Consider the following 24,361-nt stretch of genomic DNA (forward strand, 5'->3'; position numbering starts at 1 on the left):
CTAGCTGGAGTAAGGAGAGCCACGCCCTCCACTCAGCCAATTGGTCGATATCTCTCCTCCGGAACGCGTTAGCCAGGTTTTAAATGGACGTGGTTTGTGTCATTCTGGGCGGAAAAAGAATGTCGCGTCGGATAAACGCTCAGTTTCATTTAGTAAAAGAATGTGGTGCTATTTATGTATTAGACGTGACTTTGCGTATGTCCCCAGCAGAACTTGCAATAAGATATGTGAGCAAATTACTTCGTTTAAACACGCCAAAAGCAGACTAGCAGTCTTTATTAAATATACAGTTTAATTACTCCAAAATATCCACATTAATAAGGGAATCAGAAGTCCAGCTGTATCAATGTGAGTGCAGAAGAGCTTTGTCTCCCTCTCCTGGGTTGCGCTGGAGTGAATATGCTCTGCACGTCTTCATTACCCTCCAAACTCACATTTTTTAATACTTACTGTTGTGTGCATGTTTGTTTGTTTTTAATCCATTTCGGAAAATTTGGTCTATCATTATATTAATATCTCGTGCAATTTGCAATTTGCAGGATTAACTGTTTTAATGTTTTCTGTTTTATTTAAGAAGTCACTGTTTTTGTCACTAGAGATTTAAATTATGCTTTGAAGGCAGTCCTCACTTTTTTTTTTTTTAACCCTGCTCACAATCCACTCCTAATGGGATCAAAAGTTCTATTTATCCAAATCATGTGGGAACATTGTCCTGCTTCTTGCTAGGGCAATCTAATCACAGAGGTCCTCCAGATGTCAGGTGCTTTCCCCAGCAGAGCACTTTCCTCTGACAAGCTGACAAGCCCAGTCATGAACCTCTCTCTGTACCACTTACCTGGAGAACCAGTGTTGATGAAAAGAACACCCACAAAGATACTGCACTACACAGCAGGGCAGGACAGAATGACTGAATTTTATTCCAAGTAGGGTTGATTTTGGTGCCATGAGCACTGCTGCACAGTCAGATAAGAATTACAAATCTGGTAGATTAAGAAATTTGTCTGGTAGAATCAGATATACGTCCAAAGGGGAGTGTATGGAGAAAAAAAATGCAAAATCCTGAACATGTGTGGTATTTTACTGTTCTCACATTCAATTAAAATGTCAGCAAGACAGATTTCTACAACACAGCCGTGGTATTCATTGAGCCCACCTGCAGGAATAGCTGCTCAGCTGTGTATATAGTATGTATACAGATACCTAAGATTCCCTGTAAATAGGCAGCAACTCTAGAGCTTTACAGTGCCTGGAAAAATCTGACTTCATTTGCGCTCACTCTCTTTTGATCCCCTTTAGATGATTTTTCATTCCATCCACAAGCTTGAGGACGCACACATTGTGTCTGCACTTACCAATAGTTATGCATTAATGACACACAAACCATCTTGCAGCTGGCATGTGTTGAAATCAGTACACAGTAGCTGCCATAACAAACGTTGCACTTGAGTTGCACTGGACACTGTTGACAGGGTCCAATTATAAATCTAGCCCAGCAAACTGCAAGGCAAAGCTCCCAGTCCTTGACAGCTCCCAGTTACAAGAGAAAATGAAAAAGAAGATGAATAGGACTTTCTGACAGCAGCAATGGCAGAGAAGGTACTGGATCATATCCAAACCTTCAGGCTTATTTTGGGGAAGTTTGATGATATTCTGTCATATCACATTTATATCAAATTTATTGAAAATGACCAATCATTCTTAGTAGATAGAACTGTCAGTCCATGCAGCAACTGAAGACTGATGTGTAGAGGATTTATTGCTGGGTAGTAACACATGGCCCAGGTGGGACTGAGGTTTAAAAATTGCACTTCGGCTCAATTTCACATACCACTTGTGTTTATCGAAGTAGGAGCTGATTTCAGGTTGCTCAAGTTTTCACACTGCTGACAGCTGACAACAAAAGTTTCCAGGCTCTTTGTTCGGGAGTTCATCTACTCTTTGTTTGTCGCTGTTAACACTCAAACCTTGGTTTACTTTGTTTCGAGACAACTTTGGTGACAGCTAACTACACTTCTACCAGCCGTCCAAAGACAGTGTCTATGTAGAACAAAAAGACACATATATTTACACTAGGTGGATCATATATCCAAAAATGCCATGTTTTTGCTTGTTGTTTACTGAAAACCTAGCTTCCAGTTTCCTCTCAGCTGGATGCCCTCCCAACAGGCTAAATACTGGAAGACTTGTATTCCCTCCTGTCAGTAACAACACTGTTATTTTAACCATTTTCTCAGAGATATACATCATGTAAGGCGCCTTGAGCTCTGAGAAGTGACATCAAGTCAACCTGATACTTGGATAATGAGGCGCTGCAGGATGGACCATCTGTGCCTTCAGCCTGAGCTCAAATCTGGAGCCAAACAGACTCTTCACATTGTTTTGTTATGTGTGTATTCTGTCATTATTAACATTAACCACTATGTCTGGCATTAACATCATTTGAGATTTATACCCTTTAAATGTGGGTGGAATGCAACTCTTAAAAAAAGCAATATTGTAATTAATAGACCACACAATGCATTAATTAAATCTGAATTAATTAAGCCGCTTCCCTTTCTCCCTTGTGCTCTTGATAAATGTCTCCTTTGGAACTACCGTGTTTGCTTCAGAGTTCATAAGTGACTCTGTTCCAACAATTGCCTTGACTTATCAGGACTATTTTTGCTGGTGGTCATTCAGAGACAATGCAACCCTGGACTCAGTGATCTCATTAGGGCTATTTTAGCTCATCATTTCTCTGTAACACTGAATTGAACCTCTAAACTGAAAAGATGCCAGCTTCTCTGCCCTTCCCTATAAAAGTATAACCCACAAAAGCACGATGCACAGCCTACCAGCAGCCAAATCCATCTTCTCTCGTTTATTTTACTCTTGGGATACTAAAGAACAAAAAGGCAGCTGATCTAGTGAAGTGTAATCGTATTCTTTATTTGCACTCCCAAATTCCCCAGGTGTCTGTGAACCCATGAATTAAGACTATAAAATATGGCCCGAGCACACATACTGCTTGCAAAACAAGTCAAGTATATTTATGGCATTCTTTTAAATAAATAGCTACAATGCAAAGTACTTTGCAAAAATCCAGGGATAATCAACAGATAGAACCAATTCTATGAACTGGGACATAATTTTATGTGTATGTGGAGCTACCTTCGTGTGTATAAAATATAGGTTGGCCACATTATGCTGACTTCCACTTGAATCAGGAAAACTGCAGACTATAGCATTTTAGCCTTAACAGGTTGGATACATGGGTGGAAAAGTGGTGCCAGTGTGACTGATGTGTTTGTAGAAGAACGTCATTCTCCACCGATTTCAGAATGAAGTTTGTTGAGCAATAAAAGAATTCAGAAAATTAAAGAATTATGAATGTGATCATCATTTATAAATTGTGTAACGAAAAAACAGACTTTAAATTTTCTTTTAGTCAATAGCAGTGTTTTTAATTTGCCTTTTTTTTTTAAAATTATAGCTATTCATGGATATTGATTTTTAATGAAACATGGTATTTCAGGTGACTTTAGAAAAAAATTGCATAAAAGTTAAAATTTAAGTTGAAGATGTTTGCAAATGAGGCAAATCAAGAAAGAAAAATTGTACTTTTTATTAATGATCATAACCAGGTTTGTCTATGGGGCAGGAAAAAAATCTAGTTCAGCAATGCAGTTGGTTCATTAACCAGTAATATGTCAAAAAAAAATGTGCAAAAAATCATGCAAAGAACCTGGAATAAGGAATAAGGGATAGTGGTTGAAAAATATATGCATGAGAAAAATAAGAAATGGGAAAAGGCATGAATAAAACAATCAGATGAATCACGAAAAAAACGGATATAGTATTGTTAGTGGTCATGTTAGGATAACTGTAAATGACAATATGTATGCAGTGTGGTGTGGGGAATCCTTGGCCTATGGAAAAGTCTGATGGCATGTGGCCCAGTGGAAATCCTCTGGTCTGGAACATGTGAACCAACAGAGTAAAAGAAACAGAGCTTGGATTAATAATAAAATGTCTGATCTGAGTTCACAAGTCTCCAATCTACAATAAAACCATTTCCTCTATGTGCTGCTAATTGTTTGATGTAGTTGCCCTCTTGTAAGTAACCATTTTATAATGAGATTTTAATCAAGTGTGATGTGTCAGTCTGTGTTACAAATCCTCCACAGTGCAACAATGCTAAAGCAATTGAGGGGCACCAGGTTACTGTCAAAACTGCCTTCGTTATGGCTTGGCTCGATATAGTGCCAGCTAAGGACACAAGCACATTTACCCATTCATCTGTAACTGAAAACTGTGTGCAGTCTTTTATGTGTTATTAAAACTCAAAATTATGGGCTTCCTGTAGAGATGTGGTCGCCTACAGGTCAAAGGTTACATCAGTTAATCGGATTGCTGCCGGATACCCCACAGGCCTTCCTACTCTTGATGAGTTTTCAAGCTAAGAGGCACTTAACATTTATGCCCACCGTGTGGGATGAACTCGTTTATGCTACACAAGAAGAAAGAGAAATGAGATTTCAACTGGTCAGAGTCACTGCGTGACTTCTGCACATCATTTTGTCATGAGCGGAAAAAGTTGAGCAGAGTAATCGGTGTGGGAAATTACAAATTTTAGTTCATGATCTTCTGCACTGATTTTATTTTATTTTTTTAAGTGCCAGATCTTTTTTGAAGTGGACCAAGCACTTCATTTTAGGCAGTCTTTTCAGGTTGTTAAACTTTTCAGTTTCCACTTTATGATGAGCTGAATGTGTTTTCTCTCTCGTCTCTGTTTGATCAAAGTTGGGGACTAAATCGGCGATACCATCAGGACGAAACAGAGAGCAATCACTAGATGCTCGTGAAAAAGCTGCATACACAGCACATGTGGAGATAATAACAATTTAACTCTGTCTGCATTTCAATGTTGTGATTGTTGTGATATGATCCAGATTAATCTATTTTAGAAACCGAACTAAGCACATTTTTGTTTTATTTACTCTGACATAATGATATTTACTGCCTTAGAGTGAGAGCACATATGTAGATGCCTATTGTTCCAATATGCTGGGGAATGTCTCAAATATTTCTAAGTCCCCCTGCCAAGCTGTAATTGACTTAATCTTTCCATTAGCCCCTAGCTGCCAAAGCCAGCTGTCATCTGTTAAAGTTAACTGCTGTAACAAGGTGCTTTTCATGCTTTCTGGTAGATGTGAAGACTCAAGGGGGATTTTTAACCCCCTGACCGCCGGCACAGCACACAAACACACATACTCATGCATACCTCCTCATGCGTACCTGTATGTTCCCTGCTGACAGCTCTTATAAGCACCAGCACACAAACTGACAAATTCTTCATTTTTTTCAGGTTATGGGGCACCGCTGATCTCATTGAGCTTGTTAATACTCCTGTAGACAGAAATAAACAGAACCTATAACCTACACGCATCATCACTTCTCCACAGGTAGCAAACAGAGATAACAAGTCCCTGAAGTGTGCTAGGAGACAAAACCACATATGTAAAATGAGAGAAAGCAGAACTGTTTCTTATTTTTCCCTAAATTATTTGAACATGCAAAATTAGCTTACAAAATATAAATTATTGCAGAGTTGAATATATATATATATATATATATATGCATGAATACATGTCTATTTACTTCACTGCCACTACCAGAAGATGGCAACATCACATTATACAGTAAAGCATACAGTATTGCATCAGAAATATATTATTGTGTGACAGCATGATAAAATGTTAAGAAATACAGACAAAAAAGTCTTAGTCTAGTGCAGAACTGATACAAAAATGTAGTTTATTTTTAAGTCTTGATTAATTAAAATTAAGCTGAACAAGGACATTACAACTTTGTACTAACTATGTTTTACAGCACAATTTCATCCACATGCATACAGTGAAAACGTACATGCATGGATCTTTCAATAATTACATGGGAACCGTGCTACAATGAAATTTTCAGACGTGTTCATTTTGGTTCAGCTTGTCAGTCGCGCTATTTTCCATAGTTGTGTTTTCTCACTACTGAAAGACTGCCGGGCTTAATTATTTCAAGATCTCATCAAGTGACTTTGAACTTCTATTGCTAGCTTGACTATTGCATCAGTGTTCAATTCTAGAAGCAGGGTCAGAACCTGGCCAGTACATACCACATCTAATTGACAGAAGCTGGACTGCAATGCCAAATGAGTTCTACACCCACAGGCAGAGCAAATGCCCTGAGGTCCTGTTAAAAGTGAGCATACATAATGCACAATAATGGGAAACGGTGTACCTATAACTATGTATACTTTGTTTATTTCAGTTTTTCTTTTATTTAATCATTTATTTTTGTTCTTATTGTTATTATTTAATTCAGTCATGACTTTTAAACAGACTGAGGAAACATCCACCAAATAGTGACTGACTAATGTGAGGTAGAAGGAGGGCTTATATATGTCTGGCCTTCTGTACCAGGCAAAGTTCATTCAATTTATCAAGTAATGACTAAATAGAAGTAGGGTCAAAACCTGGTCATACAGTAGCTTTCTCATTAAAGCAACCAACAACAAAATCAACAACTGTAACCCTTAAAACAGATACAAAAAATCTATTGATATATTGTTAATACATTTGTCTTGAATGACGAAAGCACAATTTATCATAGTGGTACAATTTCACAGTGATACAGCAATGTGTGTATCAATATTCCTGACATACTTAATACAATCTCATAACTTTAGAAATATCTGCTGATGGCTGGTGCACCAGAAACCTGATCAAAAGTTTACTACTGAGACCTTTTTCTGTAAGTGCACAGCAGTTCTTGTTATTAATTATGTGCAGATTAAACACATAAATCCCAAGTGCTGGCACAGAAAATAAGAGTCATTGCATACTTGAGAAAAGTGAAAATAGTAATCAACAAGCCGAACTGGGTCGCAGGAGTCTTAGAGGAACAACAAACATCATTAACAAACGTTTGACCTAGAATTTCTAACTCTCATTGAACGTTCTCCTCTTAAGGAAGTTTGTATACTCCTGAAAAGCCTTTCTGTAATTCACTGGTTGGAAACTGTCTTATAATGATCTTGTAAGTAAATTCAGTGCTTAACAATTTGACCACAAGTCAGTGAAAGGCTTATATCAGATTTACCCTAAATTGCAATTTTAGTAATTACCAAAATTATTTTTCATATTTCTGTTATGCTTAATCCATCAGTATCCACAAGCACTTTAATCAAAATGATTAAAGAGCTTGCTAATGATATTTTCAATGAATTTCAATGAACTTTCAAATTCACTGTTTTACAAAAACAAATACAAAACAGTAAAGCACATTAAGATTTTGTAAACTAAACTACCAAGTGGAACTTATTTACTTGCATTTCTGAACAAATAAATTAGTCAAATACATTTGGCAGATTTCTAAAATATTTGTGTTTTCTTGTTTTAATGACAAGTGGTCTAATACATTTTGGACACTGTATATACATATGAATAAAAATAAAAAACTGTAGTAGCCTGGTGGTGTAAAAAGAAAGAAAGAAAGAAAGAAAGAAAGAAAGAAAGACATTATTTAAGAGGTCACTAGGATTTCTGAAGAGAAGGCAACATCCCTCTGCCCTCTAGTGGCAAATGCATTAAGTGACTTGGTGAGGGTTGTTTAACTCTAAATCACAATTTCTATCCAGTAAAATCCCACATAATTAAAGGGTGTGGCTTATAAATTTAAAAGAATGTACATCTGGGCACCAGGTGAGCAGGCGCCTATATGCCTAAGTGCAGCCCAGGTTTGAGTCTGTGACCTGCTGCATATCTTCCTCTGTTCTCTCGCCCCCTTTTCCTGTCTACTCTTCCATGTTTGACTGTCAAATAAAAGCAAAATTTCCTAAAATAAATCTAAAAAAATGTGGGCCCATTTCACTGATGTGCTTGCAAACACTGCCACGAAGAACATTCATAGGCTTCTGTTGTGTTTAGCATTAGTGATAAAAGAAATTGTGATAATAGTTTCCAATACCAAGCTTTAAATTTTTATGATGTTGATAGTTTTTTCTTTGAATATGGTATTGGGATCATGTCTCTTAAACATCTCTGATTATGAGCTTGCCCTCAAAACCAGGTGTCCAGGTCTGTGACTTTATCAAGCTTTTTAAAAAGCTCCCAGCTTTACCACGTTGACATATTATACCATATTGCAAAGTTTTCTGATGCCACTGCTAATGTTAGTTTACTCACAGGTAACTCAGATATTAACAGCCATAAAGCAGGATTGGACAGGACAGGCTGATATACAGAAAATGAAAGAAATTACTGTAGTAATCCCAGATCTGGTGGAGATCAGACCTCTCCACCAGAGAAGCCAATGCACTTAGCGAGCAGAAATATTAGGGGAACACGGTGACAATGTACTTATTTGGCAAATATGGTGACATGAAAATGTATTTCTTAGCTTCTGTTTTCTTAGTTGTTTTTTTGCAATTTGTTCATCAAACACATTTTGATATTAGATTAAGCCAACCAAGTAAATACAAAATGCTGTTTTTAAATAATTATGTCATTTATTAAGGGGGGAAAAAGCTATCTAAACCTGTCTAGCTCTTTGTAAAAAGGTGATTGCTGCCTTTGTTAAATGATGATTTGATTAACAACTTGGAAATCTGAAGTCAATCTCACAAGCCACACCCAGCACTCATTACTGCCAGACTTGTTGAATCAAGAAATCACTTAAATAGAACCCCTCTGAAGTGAAGCAGGATAAAAGAGCTCAAAAAGCAGCACATTATGCCACAATCGAAAGACACAGCTGGTTTGAGTCCTATTACGTCTAGCATAAAACTAACACAGCATTTCATGAAAAGAACACCACACCCACAATCATACATGGTAGTGGTAGTGTATGCTGCTTTACAACCTGAATGCCTTGCTGTCTTTGATGAAACCATGAATTCTGCTCTCGACCAGAAAATTGCTTGATTTAAAACACTTCGGAACAGAGCAGATTAATGACAACAATAACAATAATCACCAGTTCTGCAAATTCCTCTGCACTGATGTAAAAACACTCACTGCTAGATATTTGCAAATGCTTGTTGTAGCTCTTGCTACAAATATTGGCACAAACAGTTATTAAGTTTAAAGGGCAATTATTTTTTCACATAGAGTGAGGTAGGTTTGGATAGCTTTGTTAATAAGTGAAACGATCATTTAAAAACTGCATTTGATCGTTGTCTAATATTCAGATTTGTTTGATAATCTAAAACAAACACATGACAAATATGCATCTAAGAAATCAAGAAAGAGGCCAATACTTGTTCATACTAAGGTGTGTATACCAGAGGCCATCTGGGTTTTCATATTCCACTGAGAAAATGTTATGCAGTGCTGCTACATCTGTTGTATAACAGCTAAGTATAAAGTTCAAATTTCTAGCTTGGTTAAAACACAAGGAAAGATCATAAGAACAGACACAAAACTTCTCATTCCCCAAAAAAGTTGTGTACAGTCCACAGTTTGGCTGATGAATTCTGGTTGGAGATCCTTTTGTGTAAATATATCTGATAAATTAGAGTATTTATTCCTCCTTCCGTTGGTTAAATTGATGAATGGACAGCTCATGACCTAATGACAGTGTAAAGAGGTTTTGAAATATTTGTTTATGAAATTATTTATTAAGTTTTTACTTGTTATGTGATCTGTATTTACTAAAAGTTTTAGTAATTTTAGGTTTTTGTCTTGATTTTTGTTGTCTGATTTTCAATGCAGCAGTTGCCTGATCCAGGATGATTTTCTCCTATGGGAGACAATAATCTTATCTTCCACCCATCTATTTTCTTCCACTTATCCAATTTCAGAGTCATGGTTGGTCTGGAGCCTATACCAGCTGCCAAAGGGTAATAGGCAGAGTATGCTGTTCCTAGTCCGTTGCAGGACTGACGCAGGGAGACAGATAACCATGCACATCTAGAGTCAATTTAGAATCACCAGTTAACCTAACAAGCATGTCTTTGGACTCTGGGAGAAAGCCAGATTAAGCAGAAGGAACCCATACAGACAAACTCCACTCAAACAGACCATAGCCAGCAAAGTAGATTCGTACTCAGAACCTTCTTGCTGTGACACTACAGTGCAAACCACCATTCCACCCTTCCTCTGTCTCAGTTTGTCTTAAATAAAATGTACCAAAACAACATATATAAGTGCATTACAGTTTGGTTGTAGGATATAAAGGGCTGTAATATAAAGAAGGCCAGCTTGCATCCATGTATCAGCTCTCTCTGTTAGCTAATCTCCACCAAAAATGCATCATAATAAAATATGGGACATGAGCTGATCATACAGGACGTTATTATGGCAAGCAAGTTAACCGGAAATTGTTTTTGTCTAAATGTATCCTGGTTATATTTGCTCATTAGTGTTGGAAATCATGCTATACAGACTGCTTGCAGTAAAAGCTGTACTCCTGCGGCCCCAGCCACACTGTTTATTACTTGAGAGCAACAGGACGCAAAAAGGAAAGCTACACCATCTGCATATACTGTAATAAATCTTTCTTTGCACTGTTATAATTGCATTAGTAAATGCACAAAACAGCAGGCTGTTTTGCAGATGTCTTGCAGGTGCAATGTAATAACAGCTGGAGTTATAACAATAACAGTGATCACAAGTCCTGTAAGTGAGATATTCCAAAGCAGGGGAAATTTGACAGATCATACACGGTGTTCTCTCACACACATACAGTATCTGTTAAAATCACACAAGACTCTTACACATGCAAGTTGCAACAACTACAAAGAAAAGGAGGAAATACTAAATGTGAGTGCATGATTCATAGAACATCACTTGATGAAGTCCATTATCTCAAGACTGTCCTCTCACGATGCCTGCAACTGATTAATGTCAGCAATTACCTTCGGAGCAAAACCAAAAGGCTGAAAAAAGATGAGTAAAAGGAATTTACAAGTATGCACCTCACAAAAGTACAGAAGTACCTCATGCAAAGTCATCCCACATAGCTGTATTTCAAAAGGAGGAAGCACCTACGATGGCTGTGGAAGAAAAGGTGGTTTTGAAAGAATGTTTTAAGCCACTTCTGTGTTTGCATTAGCCAACAAAAGACTCATATTAACCATCTTACATCATTTGGCTGTTGTTCACATAACTCAAACAGCAATCCTTTAACAGCCCAGTGGATATTGGGGATAAAGAGAATTCACAAGATCTCTTGAACAGCAATTTTTACTGGTAAAGTAGATTCTTGTGAACATTTATTAAATAACCAAAAACTTTGCAATACAAAAAAGACACTCTTATAGTAGTCTGTGGTTGCGAGATGTCTGTAAAACCCTTGAGTCTACAAAGACGAAAGTGGGAGGCTAGGGTGTTGCACAGATCCAAATCTATGCTTTTTAAAGTGATGTTACTAAAGGGCAAATTTTGCATGAGTTGGTAATTCCAGGGAAATCAAAGATCTTTGGTATCTGCTCCGCAGTGATGTATATCTATTCCTTGTGGTTTCCAAGAAACATCGTTAGCAGACAGTGGGTGTCACTTCTGTCGGCTAAGAGCAGGAAATTGAGGCGATCGTTTTTACCAACCCCTAACAATATTGTGTGGTTTGATGACTTTTGGTTTCTCCAACAAAACTACAAGGTAGAGTCTTAAATTTGGCATAAGCAATATGAAAGCGTGGATCCATTGTGCCTTTTTTCCAACTGTTCAGGCTAGTGATGGTGGTGTAGTGGTGTGGGGGATTGTCAGTCTGATCACAGTGTACTCGTATTCTGAAGATTAATTCCAGTAGGATAAGGCGCCTATAGTCACAAAGCTCAATTCATCTAAAACTGGTTTCTTGCACATGACAATCAATTCACGCTGCTCAAATGGTCGCCACAGCTACCAAAAACAAAATCTCTGCGGGAGGCAATTCTGAAGGCAAAAGAGGGTCCAAACGAGTAGCAATGTTTATCTAATGATTTGGCCGTTATCTAATAATAACAGTTACAATTTGTTCGTGTGGGCGTATAGCTCACATAAACAAATTTTAACTGTTATTATTTTTTTTAATTTATTTATTTTGTATGATTTTAATCTCGCCCTTAGGAGACTAGTGATTTTTGTTTTCTAGGCAATGTTATTCCTCGTTTTGTTCCTTCGTTTATTTAGCATTATCCCCGACACCTGTTACACCAGTGTTAATGTCCTTAAATCAAACAAAGTTACCGTGTATAGAAATTGCGCCTGGATGAACGTCACGTGCTGTTTTGTTACGTGTATTTTACAGAGAAATATGCGGTAAACTGAAGGAAAGGGGTGGGCAGGGGACCTGACATGCCATTAAGTTGCAGACTCTTTGGTGGAGACTTCAGAGATTAAAAACAATCAGAGCACGCAGCTTCCCTTTCCGACTGCAGCTGTGCGCGGAGCTTCGTCGACTGATTCATGTGATTTACAACCGGAAAACATCAGGAGGTAAAGTTTGTATTCCTTCGTGTATTATTAAAGCCACAATTAAACAAGTACTAGGGTACTTTAAACGAAAACTAAAGATTTTAGTCGCTTGTTTTCGTGCATTTTTAAGCGAAAAACAACTTTAATCATCGTTTAGATGACGATGATATGTTATTGTTATTCGTTGTGTTAGTATGGGTGATTAATTATATATTTTACAATGTTTTAAAGGCAAACATACGTGTTTTTATTTGTTTTTTTATTTGTTTTATTTGTTTTTGGTTATGCACTGGCATCTCAAATGTGTCATGTGAGCAGAAATGTGTCTTTTTCGTGTATAGAAGTATAACACGGTCAGTCTTTGTCAGTAGTTGACAGTTGACTTGGTATTTTTTCTTGTCTTTATTTTTCAGTAATTCTCCGTGAAGACTGAGACAGTTTGGGCAGCAATGTCTCAGCTGTACTATAAGAAAGCTGACAGCTCCACGTACAGGGACCGCATCCCTCTGCGGATCGTGCGGGCAGAATCGGAGCTCTCTGCTCTGGAGCGGGCCTACCTGGGGGCTGTAGACAAGGGGGACTACGCCAGCGTGAAGCAAGCTCTGGAAGAGGCTGAGATCTACTTCAGGATCAATATCAACTGCGTTGACCCCCTGGGACGCACAGCTCTGCTCATTGCTATTGAAAACGAGAACCTGGAGATTATTGAGCTGCTCCTCAGCTATAATGTGCACGTGGGTGATGCCCTGCTACATGCCATCCGTAAAGAGGTAGTGGGGGCCGTTGAGCTGCTGCTCAACCACAAGAAGCCACGTGGGGAAAAGCAGGTACCATCTGATTTGCAGTTATTGCTGACCTTTGAACATACTGATTTCTTTTTATTAATTTATTTGTTCAGCCTGGCATTGAGAAAATCTGCGAGCCTCATGTGGTTAATGTACATTATATTATATTATATTTTGTAATATTTGTATAAAGACATGTTTTGGCAATGAGTTTACTATACAAGGTTACATTTGAGCAGAAGTGTCTCAATGTCTTACTACAAGTTACTTATTATTATATGGTTATATTTATATACAGAAATATATTGTTAAATATTTGTATATAAACTCCTCATATGTTTAAGTAGGAGCAGTGAGAAAAATCATTTTATTTTCTAGTCTGACTCTGAAAGAGATAAGATGCAAATAAGTGTGTTCTTTGCCCTTGTATTCTAGCTATGACTGGATGATTTAGGGAATAAAGCTATTATCTTCTCTCATAAGTTACCGAACCCCTACTTCTGTGGGCCTTTCTGCTACAGCTTTTACAACAAATTAGCCATTCTCCACAGTCTGTTTATCAGACTCTTAGAGAAAGGCCCCGCTTTTGTTCAGCTTCTTGACATCTTTGTAAATTAGGTCTTCCAGTACTGCTTGCTTCTCTCTATGTATTCTGTGAAAAGGGAAAAACAGGGTGTTGCTTCCAACCAGGAAGCCACTTTGAGGCCAGCTGAACCACAAGCCATTAGTTGTGTGCTCGCTGTTAGACAAGATGGTTAGAGACTGAAGACAAATGAAATTAGATCCAGTCAAAGAGTTGTTTCAGTTCCTGCAAGAGGTTTAAAAGCATTGTACTTTTGTGATAAAATGTTTGTGTACCGTAAATGCATTATTTTATGTCTATTCATTTGTGTGTTGCTCTGCTGGTTTCTTCAAAAGGTTCCATCGGCTCTGCTGGACAAACAGTTTTCAGACTTCACCCCAGACATTACTCCGATCATCCTGGCAGCTCAAACTAACAACTATGAGATCATCAAACTGCTCTTGCAGCGAGGGGTTTCTATACCCCAGCCACACGCTATACGTTGCAACTGTATGGAGTGTGTGTCCAGTTCAGACGTGGATGTCCTGCGTCACTCCCGTTCTCGTCTAAACATCTACAAGGCCCTTGCCAGCCCGTCACTCATTGCCCTCTCAAGCGAGGATCCTTTCCTCACGGCATTTCAGCTTAGCTGGGAGCTGAAGGAGCTCAGCACGGTGGAGAACGAATTTAAATCAGAGTATGAAGAGCTGTCCCGTATATGTAAACAATTTGCAAAGGACCTCTTGGACCAGACTCGTAGTTCCAGAGAGCTGGAAGTAATCCTCAATTACCGTGACGACATCAACCCGTTGCTGGATGAGAACATTAATGAGCTGGCCCGACTGAAACTGGCTATCAAATATTCCCAGAAAGAGGTGAGCTTTTATTTGATTTTGATGTGGTCTTTGTCACATTGGAACAAAAACTTTTTTTCTGGATATATTTAAGGTGAAAAAGACATGAATACAGGAATTTGTCTACACCAGTGCACATGCAGATAGGCAACAAGTAATAAGAATCACCCTATTTGAAGATGACAAGAAATGCGCCAAGATGAGCTGTAAATGGCCTGGGTGGAGATGTCCTGTGGGAGTTTAGAGCAATATGTAATTGCCAGGCTGGCTCTTAGCGATGCATTACAGTAACCCTCTTAGAGAATCCCACGATAATTGGATAATTGAGAATAATGATGGGAGAAGTAATGACCATTTCCCTGAAATACAAACTCATAATATTTTAAACTGGGTGGGGACCTTTTAGTGTCTTTTAACATATTCTCTGGATATATATCAATTACATACCAGTTTTGTATTATTTGCTGCAAATGAAAGAAAGCCTACTAATAATTAGATACTGTGGCATTCACACAAAGATCTGTGTCATTCATAATTATATGTATATTTAATTTATATTGGAGTATAACAGTACATTGCATGAATATCAACTTAACACAGAGCAGGTGACAACAAGTTTTTAAAAGGTGGTGCTTTTGGTGTCAGGTCACAACATGTAACTTTTTTTCACACCTAAACGGCGGATAGTGTTGGGAGAATCCAGTCACCCTCAGACTCTGTTTTGTTTTGCTAAGGGTGGTGTCTCTGTAGAGCATGTATAGAGGCAGAGGCAGGTCACCTGACCCCACCCGCTCCCTGTGAATTCACCTGACAGTAACCAGTGCTATTGTCACATCGGTGCATCACACGGCGTTTATATCAGGAAGCTGTTAGAGTAAACACCAGTTAATGTCCAATCCACCTGGCATTCATGTTTTCACGTGCAGCTCTTTCTGGTATATGGTTTAACTCGACTTACACTGTTACAAATTCAGGATTGCTTTGTTTGTTTTGGTGTTTCCTGGATAACAGACTGGAATATAAAGTACACATTGCGTGCACTCAGCGGGTGTCTTTCATTTATTCCACTCATTAAAGAGGCTGTGTGGAGCTTTTGGGTCTTGTTTGTGTACAGCAGTTGTATAGTATTTGCAGAGTTAATGGCTCATACCACCCATGTAGTCTTAGAATTGAGGCTTTAAGAGTCAGCAGAGTATTTTGATGACACAGTTGGTGACATGAATAAGAAAGATCAGTATGACTGCCAACAGTTCTGTGTGCTACAATTTATCTCCATGGAAAAGGCTTTAGACAGGCCTTCCTACTAATTGTGTTTATCTAATCATTTGGCCTAAATGAACTCCAGTGAGCCTGAAGTGAGAACAATGATCTTGGTAAGAAAAAGAAAAATATTTTTTTCTTTCTTTTTTTAAAAACATTTTTGACATTTGATTTTCAGCTTATGTGATTATTTGTAAATTCTACATCAGCACATTTAAAAAAAAAAAAAAAAAAAAAAAAGCATTAGCATTATATTTAATGGGCCTTACAGAAAACTGAACCGATGATAAAAAGTAGTTCCCATTACCCCCAACCATGGTGTCTCCCTCTGGAACCTGGTTCTGCCCGAGGTTTCTTCCTGTTAAAAGGTAGTTTTTGCTTCCACTGTTTATTGCTCATAGGGGGTCTCTGTATTATTTTGTATTATGTTACCTTGTCATGAGACAAAGTAACATTTTTCCAATATTCTGGTGACTTGATTTTAACTTTGTGACATGCAGAGTTATCCTGATGGAAGGAATCATCAAAAAATGGGTACACTGTGGTCATAAAGGGATGAACATGGTCAGCAACAACACTGAAGTACACTGTGGTGTTTAAATGCTGATCGCCCACACCATACACCACTTTCACTAACCTGGACTGTTGAAAAGCTATGCTTTCATGTTGCTTATGCCAGATTCTGACCCCACCATGTCTAGTCTATCACTTCAAAGCCGTTTGGCCATTCTCCTCAGCCAACTGTATCAGAAAATTGCTTCTTACTGGATATTTTGCTTCTTTTTTTTTTGCATCAGTCTCTGTGCACAGTAGAAGAGTCTGTGTGGGAAAATCCCAGTAGATCAGGAGTTTTCTCAGACCACCCTGTCTGACACCAACAGCCATGTAATATTCAACGTCACTTAAATCATCTCTCTTTCTAATTCTTGTGCGCATTTGAACCTCAGCAAGTTGTTCTGGCCATGTCTGCATGCCATGAGTTGTTGCCATGTTTGCCATCATTAGAAATCTTTGTTGTAACATGTTGTACACATGTACCTAATAGAGTGGCTCATGAGTGTAGAATATCATTGTTTATTAATAACAATAATAGCAATTATCATAACAATTCAGATTAAAAACACATACACAGAGCCATGTGAGTCAAGGATTTAAAAAAATTATTCACTTAAATATTAATTGGACTACACAAACAAGAACTTGTTTGATGTCAGCAATATTAGGATCATGAAAGTCTTCTTTCTTGTATTCTTTGGAGATTTCTCTGGAGGTTTCTTTTCTTGCTACTTGCTGTGCTCACTCTGCTTTTGCACATTTTCCTCTAAACCTGAGCTCAAACTCCAAATCCAAAGTGTTAAGTGTTTAAAAAGTACAAAATATATTTAACTGATTTAGAATTTTGGATTCTCAGTAACTATTAAAAATAGTGGTAGTGTTATCTGTGAATTTTTAGATAATAGAGTGAATATCAATGTTCTATATGATGTAATTTGTAATATATTGTGAAATAGAAGTAAGAACACTAATTGATGTAGGAGTCTAGCGTGAGATCTGTGTAGGGTCATTTTCACCTTCAAAAAATGTCCCCATACAAAATCTGTTCCTTCCAGATGCCACCATTTGCCTCCAGTCATTTTATGTCAAGTTCAAATCTGTCCAGGACAGTTACTGAAGGAAACTTTGAAAAGGCAGATTCTGCACTGATAGATGACCTCATCACCCGCAACAAAATGCTTTTTAGTACCATAATTGGGATCCATTTAGCCATAACTGGGTTACGCTGAAATTGAATTCCATCACCATCTGCAGATGTCCAACAGACTTTTATATCAAATCCCATAGAGCAGAGAAAATGTGCATGAGGAAAAGATTTGGCAATCATTTCTTAACAGAGCGTTGAACATCACTTTAGAAATACCTTTTTGAAACTCTTTGTCTTGAATGAATGTTTCTAGACGTTTTGCAGTTCTTGATCTTTTGTGGCAAAAAACTTGCACATCTTTTGTGTACCATTAATTACCTTTTTTTCTGTTTAGTCAGTTTTTGGTTGGACCTGAGAGACAGATGGGTAAATAAAAAACAATTTATTTCATGTAAACATCTTTAATCTTTATTTGTCTCTCTCTTTGTCTCCTAGTTTGTTGCTCAGCCCAACTGCCAGCAGCTGCTGGCGTCTCGCTGGTATGATGAATTCCCAGGCTGGAGGAGGCGTCACTGGGCAGTAAAGCTCATCACTTGTATCTTCATTGGCCTTATGTTTCCACTGTTATCCATCTTCTACCTGATCGCTCCAAAGAGCCGCTATGGCTTATTCATCCGTAAGCCTTTCATCAAGTTCATCTGTCACACTGCTTCCTACCTGACCTTCCTCTTCCTGCTCTTCTTGGCCTCGCAGCATCTACAGAGTGATGATCGGTTGGAACACCGTCAGGGCCCACCACCCACCATTGTGGAATGGATAATCCTGCCCTGGGTGCTTGGTAATAATACACACACATATTGCAGACTCTTTTTTAGACTGCACTCCTGTGTACATGAACACTGTAGTCTAAGCAGAGGTTTGTCACATGATTTCATTCATTGTGTCTCATGTGTGTTTGCCTCTGGACAAATACCTGAGCAAAAATACAACAATGACCCATCTTATTTTCAATCCTTGAAGGCTTTTTATGGGCTGAGATCAAACAGATGTGGGATAGTGGTTTTGAGGACTACATAGATGACTGGTGGAACCTGATGGATTTCATAATGAACTCTTTGTATCTTGCAACAATTTCACTGAAGATTGTTGCCTATATTAAGGTAATTTATATTAAAGGCTTCTATCTGTCTGTCTGTCTGTTTTATTTATTACTTCGTGCTGGAGCAAGCATCATGCCGGAAAAATTGACATTGTGTGCTATCAATATTGAGCATGTTTGACTATTGTTCTTTTTTTTTTCAACAGTACAGTGCAAAGTGCCAGTTGAGAGACACCTGGGAAACGTGGCACCCAACGTTGGTGGCAGAGGCATTGTTTTCCATCGCCAACATTTTCAGCTCCTTGCGTCTCATTAGTCTTTTCACTGCCAACTCCCATTTGGGGCCTTTACAGATTTCATTGGGCCGCATGCTTCTGGACATACTTAAATTTCTCTTCATCTACTGTCTAGTGCTGCTAGCATTTGCCAATGGCCTCAACCAGCTCTATTTTTACTACGAAACAAATAACGGGACTTGCAAGGGTATCCGCTGTAATCAGCAAAACAACGCTTTCTCCACGCAAGTTGAAATTCTTACATAAATTACCCCTGAAAATCTGACTTGATTAATATGTTTGCTTTTCCAACAGTGCATGCTGTGATGTATGGTTGTGTTCTTTTCAGGCTATTTGAAACACTGCAGTCATTATTTTGGTCTATCTTTGGGCTGATTAACCTGTACGTGACGAACGTGGAGCCGGACCATACATTCACAGAATTTGTCGGCTCTACCATGTTTGGCACCTATAATATCATCTCCCTGGTAGTGCTTCTAAACATGCTAATTGCAATGATGAACAACTCATATCAGCACATTGCTGTAAGTAGCAAAATAAAGATTACACAATTATTTATTTTCCATTAGAGTTATCAAAATAATCTGCCTAATCTGCTCTATGAATTGTTTGTGTTTCTTTTCAGGATCATGCAGACATAGAGTGGAAATTTGCACGAACAAAATTATGGATGAGCTATTTTGAAGAAGGGGGAACTTTGCCATCTCCATTCAATTTAATACCCAGTCCAAAGTCAGTGTATTATCTAATTGGATGGATAAAAACACATTTGTTTAGGAGACCAAGCACAAAACGTCTTGAAACCTTTGAAACTTTGGGGGTAAAGTGTTTCCAGAGATTTTCTCTGACCTGTACTGTCACCACTGTATGTCATACATTTTCATGCATGCCTGTTTATACCCTGTCTACTATTACAGCCTCTAAGTGGCTTCGAAAATGAATTCATCCATGTTAATGTGTGTCAAACGATTACCTATTGAAAAAGGGCAAGTAAGAAAAAAAAATCACCTAATCAGTGAAAATGGAAATAACCTGGTGCTGTCTTAATGAGCCTTTTGTTTTTCTTGTAATTGCAGAGACGTGCAGCTGAAAATGTAAAATTAAGCCATGAGTATCAGGTAATAATTTGTATTATATTGTACTGTATTGTTTATTATTTTTGTTGTTTTTTTTACTATCCTATTTCGATTAAATGTAAATGGTTAAATATAAACATAACTCTTCGCTTGTTTAAAAATAATGTGTTTTAGGAGGTTTTGAAGAACCTCATGAAACGATATGTGGCTGCAATGATTAGAGATGCCAAGACAGAGCAGGGGTTGACAGAAGAAAATTTCAAGGTAGCATAAAATTCTTTATCATTTAAGCTTAAATACCCAGTTGTATTATGTTTTCCATATATTTTTTCCACTGTTTAATCTCAGATTCCCAATAATTGATAGGAGCTCAAACAGGATATCTCCAGCTTTCGCTTTGAAGTTCTGGGAATGATGAAAGGTAAACCCGGGCTAGCAGGTAATATTGCAAGTACCACCTTGGCTTACCCTGGAAATCCATTCAAATATTCTCCTAAATTCCCTACTGATGAGTCTCAACAGAACCAGGACATCTTTGATATGTTCACTGCCACTACCAACACTACCAACACCACCCTACAACCTGCCAAAATCACCAGGTCTGCTTGCTTTAATAGCCAAACCAGTGGTTCAGTTATTTTGTCTACTGCAGGACAGACTCAAAAAGAAGCTGCCAAAGAAGATTCAAACACTGGATCCCTTCACAAAAGGAAAAAACTCCCTTCTCTGAAATGTGATGAAATATGTTCATTGCCAGAGGAAGAAATGTTGGGTACTGATGAAGAAATGCAAGGAAAACATCAGACTGAGGACATAATTGTGGACGTTTCACAGACTGATGAGAAGGAATTCAAGGACATTAAACCTTCTTGCAAAGAACTTGATAAGGATGGGCCGACAAAATATAACAATTAATCTGCCAGCAAGTAAAACTTAAAATAGTTTATTGAAATAAGTTTGCTTGTGATAAACTGTACTGTAGTAAATTACCTATTCTGCTTAATCATGAATTCTATCCAGTGTATAATGGTATTAGAAAATCACAAATTATATGACATGCATACAACCACAAAAATATGTGGTGAGGACAGGCGTCAGTGCCGACTTGATGCTCAAGCAATTGCCAAACATATTACTAATTTATGTTTTAAACTGAGCAATTCATTCCAAAGAATCCTTACAACCCACTGCCTATCTTCTACTCTTTTATTGCCTACTTACTATGCTATGCAAAAATACTGTATCTTATCCAGTTATTTGTACGAAAGAAATAATCAACAGTTTTAAAACTGATATTGTATTCAGTACTGGAGGTAATTTGAAATTTAATCATTCTATCAAGTACAAAAGCACCTTCTCTCCTACACTGGGAGGTGTAAGGGAAAGCTTTTTTCTTATTTTTGCAGTTGTAGCAGAGGATGTAATCTAGATGATGTAATCTAGATTTGGTCCTGTAGTAACCGTTGTAACCTTGCAGGCAGTGTTGCGGACTAGTGAACTACATTTAACTTAATTTATAGTTTAACTTATTTTGCAATAACTTTCAGTTGATCCACAATAATGTAAGCACTTCATTTTTATGTTTTTGTGGGTGCTTAGCTGTTAAAGCTATAACTTTGACCTATTTATTTAAACAGTTTTACGATGGCAGTCAATCAGCTTTTAAACTAGGTATAGCAGGGTGGTATTGCCCAGCGTTCACTAAGCAACATCGTCAGTGATAAAAGTGATGTTTTTTTTTTTCAAAAGAGTTTTACATGCTGTTTCATCCCTACCTGGAGTTCCTAGGCAACTGTGTGATGGCCAGTGTGCCAGTGTGTGCAATGATTTTTTTTTTTTAAATATTTTGTTAAAATTTCATATCATATGCAGATTGCCAGTTTAATCTTCTTTTTTTAAGAAAAAATCTGTTTGAAGTTATATTTAAAAGGGGCTCTATACAAATTTCTTCATGTGTTGATTTAGGTGTAGTTCTTCCAGTTCTTTCAGTATGATTTACATTTTCATAACACTGCTTGCAAGGTTAAAGGCGTTCTAGAAATATGTGATAACTCTTCAGTTTAGTAACTTGTCACATGTATTTAAATTGCTCTGAATAAATAAAATCAAATGCTAATGTAAGTGTTATCTTGTCTTGCTACCACATCATGTACCTCTCTTCAGTTAGAAGTCCTCCAGTTGTTTGGTTGTCTTTTGGTAAGCAATGACATTTCTGTGTGTTTGGTCTACATTAGGGCCTTCTAAACTACTGAGAAAAGGATTAATGATAGGACACATAAATACTGTAGAAATAGAAACATATTCTAGAAAATAGAATACGTAACTTATTTCTTATTAGAAATCAGCTAAAACTAAATTTTTCTCAGATAATCAGAGACACATCTTGATTTTACATTTGAGAATGAATGGTTCAATGGTACAGTATCTTGAGCAAGGGTGAGGAATGTGTAAATTCGCTTTTGGTTGATTTTTGTTTTTATGTTTTAGCTTCTCCCTGAAACACTTTTTGATTTTATCTTGAAAGGTGCTATACAAATAAAATTTTACTTACTTACTTTACTGTGGAATGCCCATATTTGTAGTAATGCTGGCTAAAGTTCCATCACTAATCCTGACACACTGGCTGAGGGAAAGGTTGAAGATGAAGAAGAGAACATCAGCTAACTCGCTGGCATGCTCTGAGAGTTCTGCTGCCTTATGGGGGTTGAGCTTCCTCGCTGCTGTGTGTACCTGAGCTCATGAGATTGTTAGGTGAGGTGATGAGGGGCAGGTGGTCCTATGTGTATGTTTCCTCTCTGTGTTATAACTGAAGGTCTCAAAACAGGTGTAGAAGGTATTGAGGTCATTGGACACGCTGTCTATGGAGCTGGTGATGCTGGTAGTGCTTGTGTAGTCTGCGATGTGTTGTAGGCCTAGCCACATGTGCCTGGACTCAGCAGTAGAATAGAAGCCATCCAGCTTCTCTCTGTATTATTAAGGACGGAGTTGTTTAAGTAACAGGAAATAGGACATGCTTAGATGTCAGGGCTTTTAAGTGTGTAATGGCCCAAGAAAGGTGTCTTGGCCCATTGTTGTATGTTATCTTTCCTAATGGCATAACAGTCATCCTTAATAAGGCTATTATTTCTATGTATGCAAATTATTCATCAATATATATATTAGTTACCACTAAGAAAGAGTTAAAATGTCATTTAGATTTCTGAGTTGAGGTCAGTAGTTAAGTGGAAAAGGAGCAATAAAGTGATTTTGAATGTCTGTAAATCAAATAGCATTATAATTGGTTCTAACCTTTCTATTTGAAAAACAATTTAAAGGTTTCTATTAATGGTGTGTTTGTTGACCAAGTTCATGAGACCATTGTACTGTGTATAATCTTAGTAAATTATCCTGGACAGAACATATCAAGATAGTTGCTAAAATAGGAAATGGGATTTCTGGGTTTAAAAGACCAGGCTCAACCAGGCCAGTTAATCCAGGCTTTGACATTTCATGATTTTAATTATTGCCAATTAATATTGATGAGATTTTTTTTTTTTTTTTTTTTAAAAACCTCTCTAAATGTTATAAAACAGTTAACTTTTATTATGATGTTTTACATCTGTGTGAAGAGTGTAATAGTGCACTGTTAAAGTTTAAAGACCCTTGACCCCAGGAAGAATAGCTGCTTTAGCTACTGAGGAACTTAATAAACCAAACCTAATTGCTGAAATCTTGTTTGTGCTTGGAGAAAAGACTTTAGTAAATAGTTTACCTTTTCTCTACTTGTATATACAGTCGTTCTTTTGTTATGAACTATAAATTCTTACATTTGGAGCTCTTCTTATAAATAAATACCTTTTAAAGTACTTTTGGCCATTTTTGTAATTGTTATTTTAACCAAAGACCAAGAACAGTTGAGCTGAACAGTCATTCATTTTAAATTAAATCAAATGGCTTTTTTACCCAGATATGTTTTCTTCTTATCACAACTATAAATATGACATGTTGTAGATTTAAATGTGAATCGACTTGTAAAATGAGGTCTGCCTTGAAGAACTACAGAAAAGAACAACTGTTTGAATGTTAGTGCGTTAGTATGAATGCTCTAGTAATAAAACTGCCCAGACCTCTACATTGGAGAGACCAAACAGCCACTTCACAAGTGCATGGCACAACACAGAAGAGCCACCTCCACAGGACAAGACTCAGCAGTCCATCTGCATCTTAAGGATAAAGGACACTCTTTCGAGGATGCCAATGTTCACATTTTGGACAGAGAGGACAGATGGTTTGAAAGAGGAGTGAAAGAAGCCATCTATGTCCACTGTGAGCGACCATCTTTGAACAGAGGCGGGGGTTTACGACACCAACTCTCTG

General features: G+C 37.6%; 1 protein-coding gene across 8 annotated transcripts; it reads left to right on the plus strand.

Moving 5' to 3' along the window:
* Positions 1-11,973: 11,973 nt before the first annotated feature.
* Positions 11,974-22,126, plus strand: trpc4b (transient receptor potential cation channel, subfamily C, member 4b). 8 transcript variants are annotated; one of them, XM_084951238.1, is made up of 12 exons: positions 11,974-12,452; positions 12,845-13,258; positions 14,135-14,653; positions 18,030-18,372; positions 18,555-18,694; positions 18,840-19,153; positions 19,258-19,453; positions 19,555-19,749; positions 20,006-20,047; positions 20,180-20,269; positions 20,372-20,444; positions 20,663-20,854. In XM_084951238.1, the coding sequence occupies exons 2-12, from the start codon at positions 12,881-12,883 to the stop codon at positions 20,740-20,742; spliced, it is 2,370 nt and encodes a 789-aa protein (XP_084807364.1). In that variant the 5' UTR covers positions 11,974-12,452; positions 12,845-12,880; the 3' UTR covers positions 20,743-20,854. The 8 variants fall into 8 exon arrangements, 6 of the variants coding, with proteins under 6 accessions (XP_084807364.1, XP_084807365.1, XP_084807366.1 ...); XM_084951239.1 differs by having other exon boundaries at positions 20,372-20,426; XR_014802230.1 differs by having other exon boundaries at positions 11,975-12,452; positions 20,354-20,426; positions 20,658-20,719.
* Positions 22,127-24,361: the final 2,235 nt, after the last annotated feature.

Source organism: Perissodus microlepis, chromosome 14, assembly GCF_051167445.1.
Source record: "Perissodus microlepis isolate ML-2025 ecotype Zambia chromosome 14, ASM5116744v1, whole genome shotgun sequence".
Classification (NCBI taxonomy): Eukaryota; Metazoa; Chordata; class Actinopteri; order Cichliformes; family Cichlidae; genus Perissodus; species Perissodus microlepis.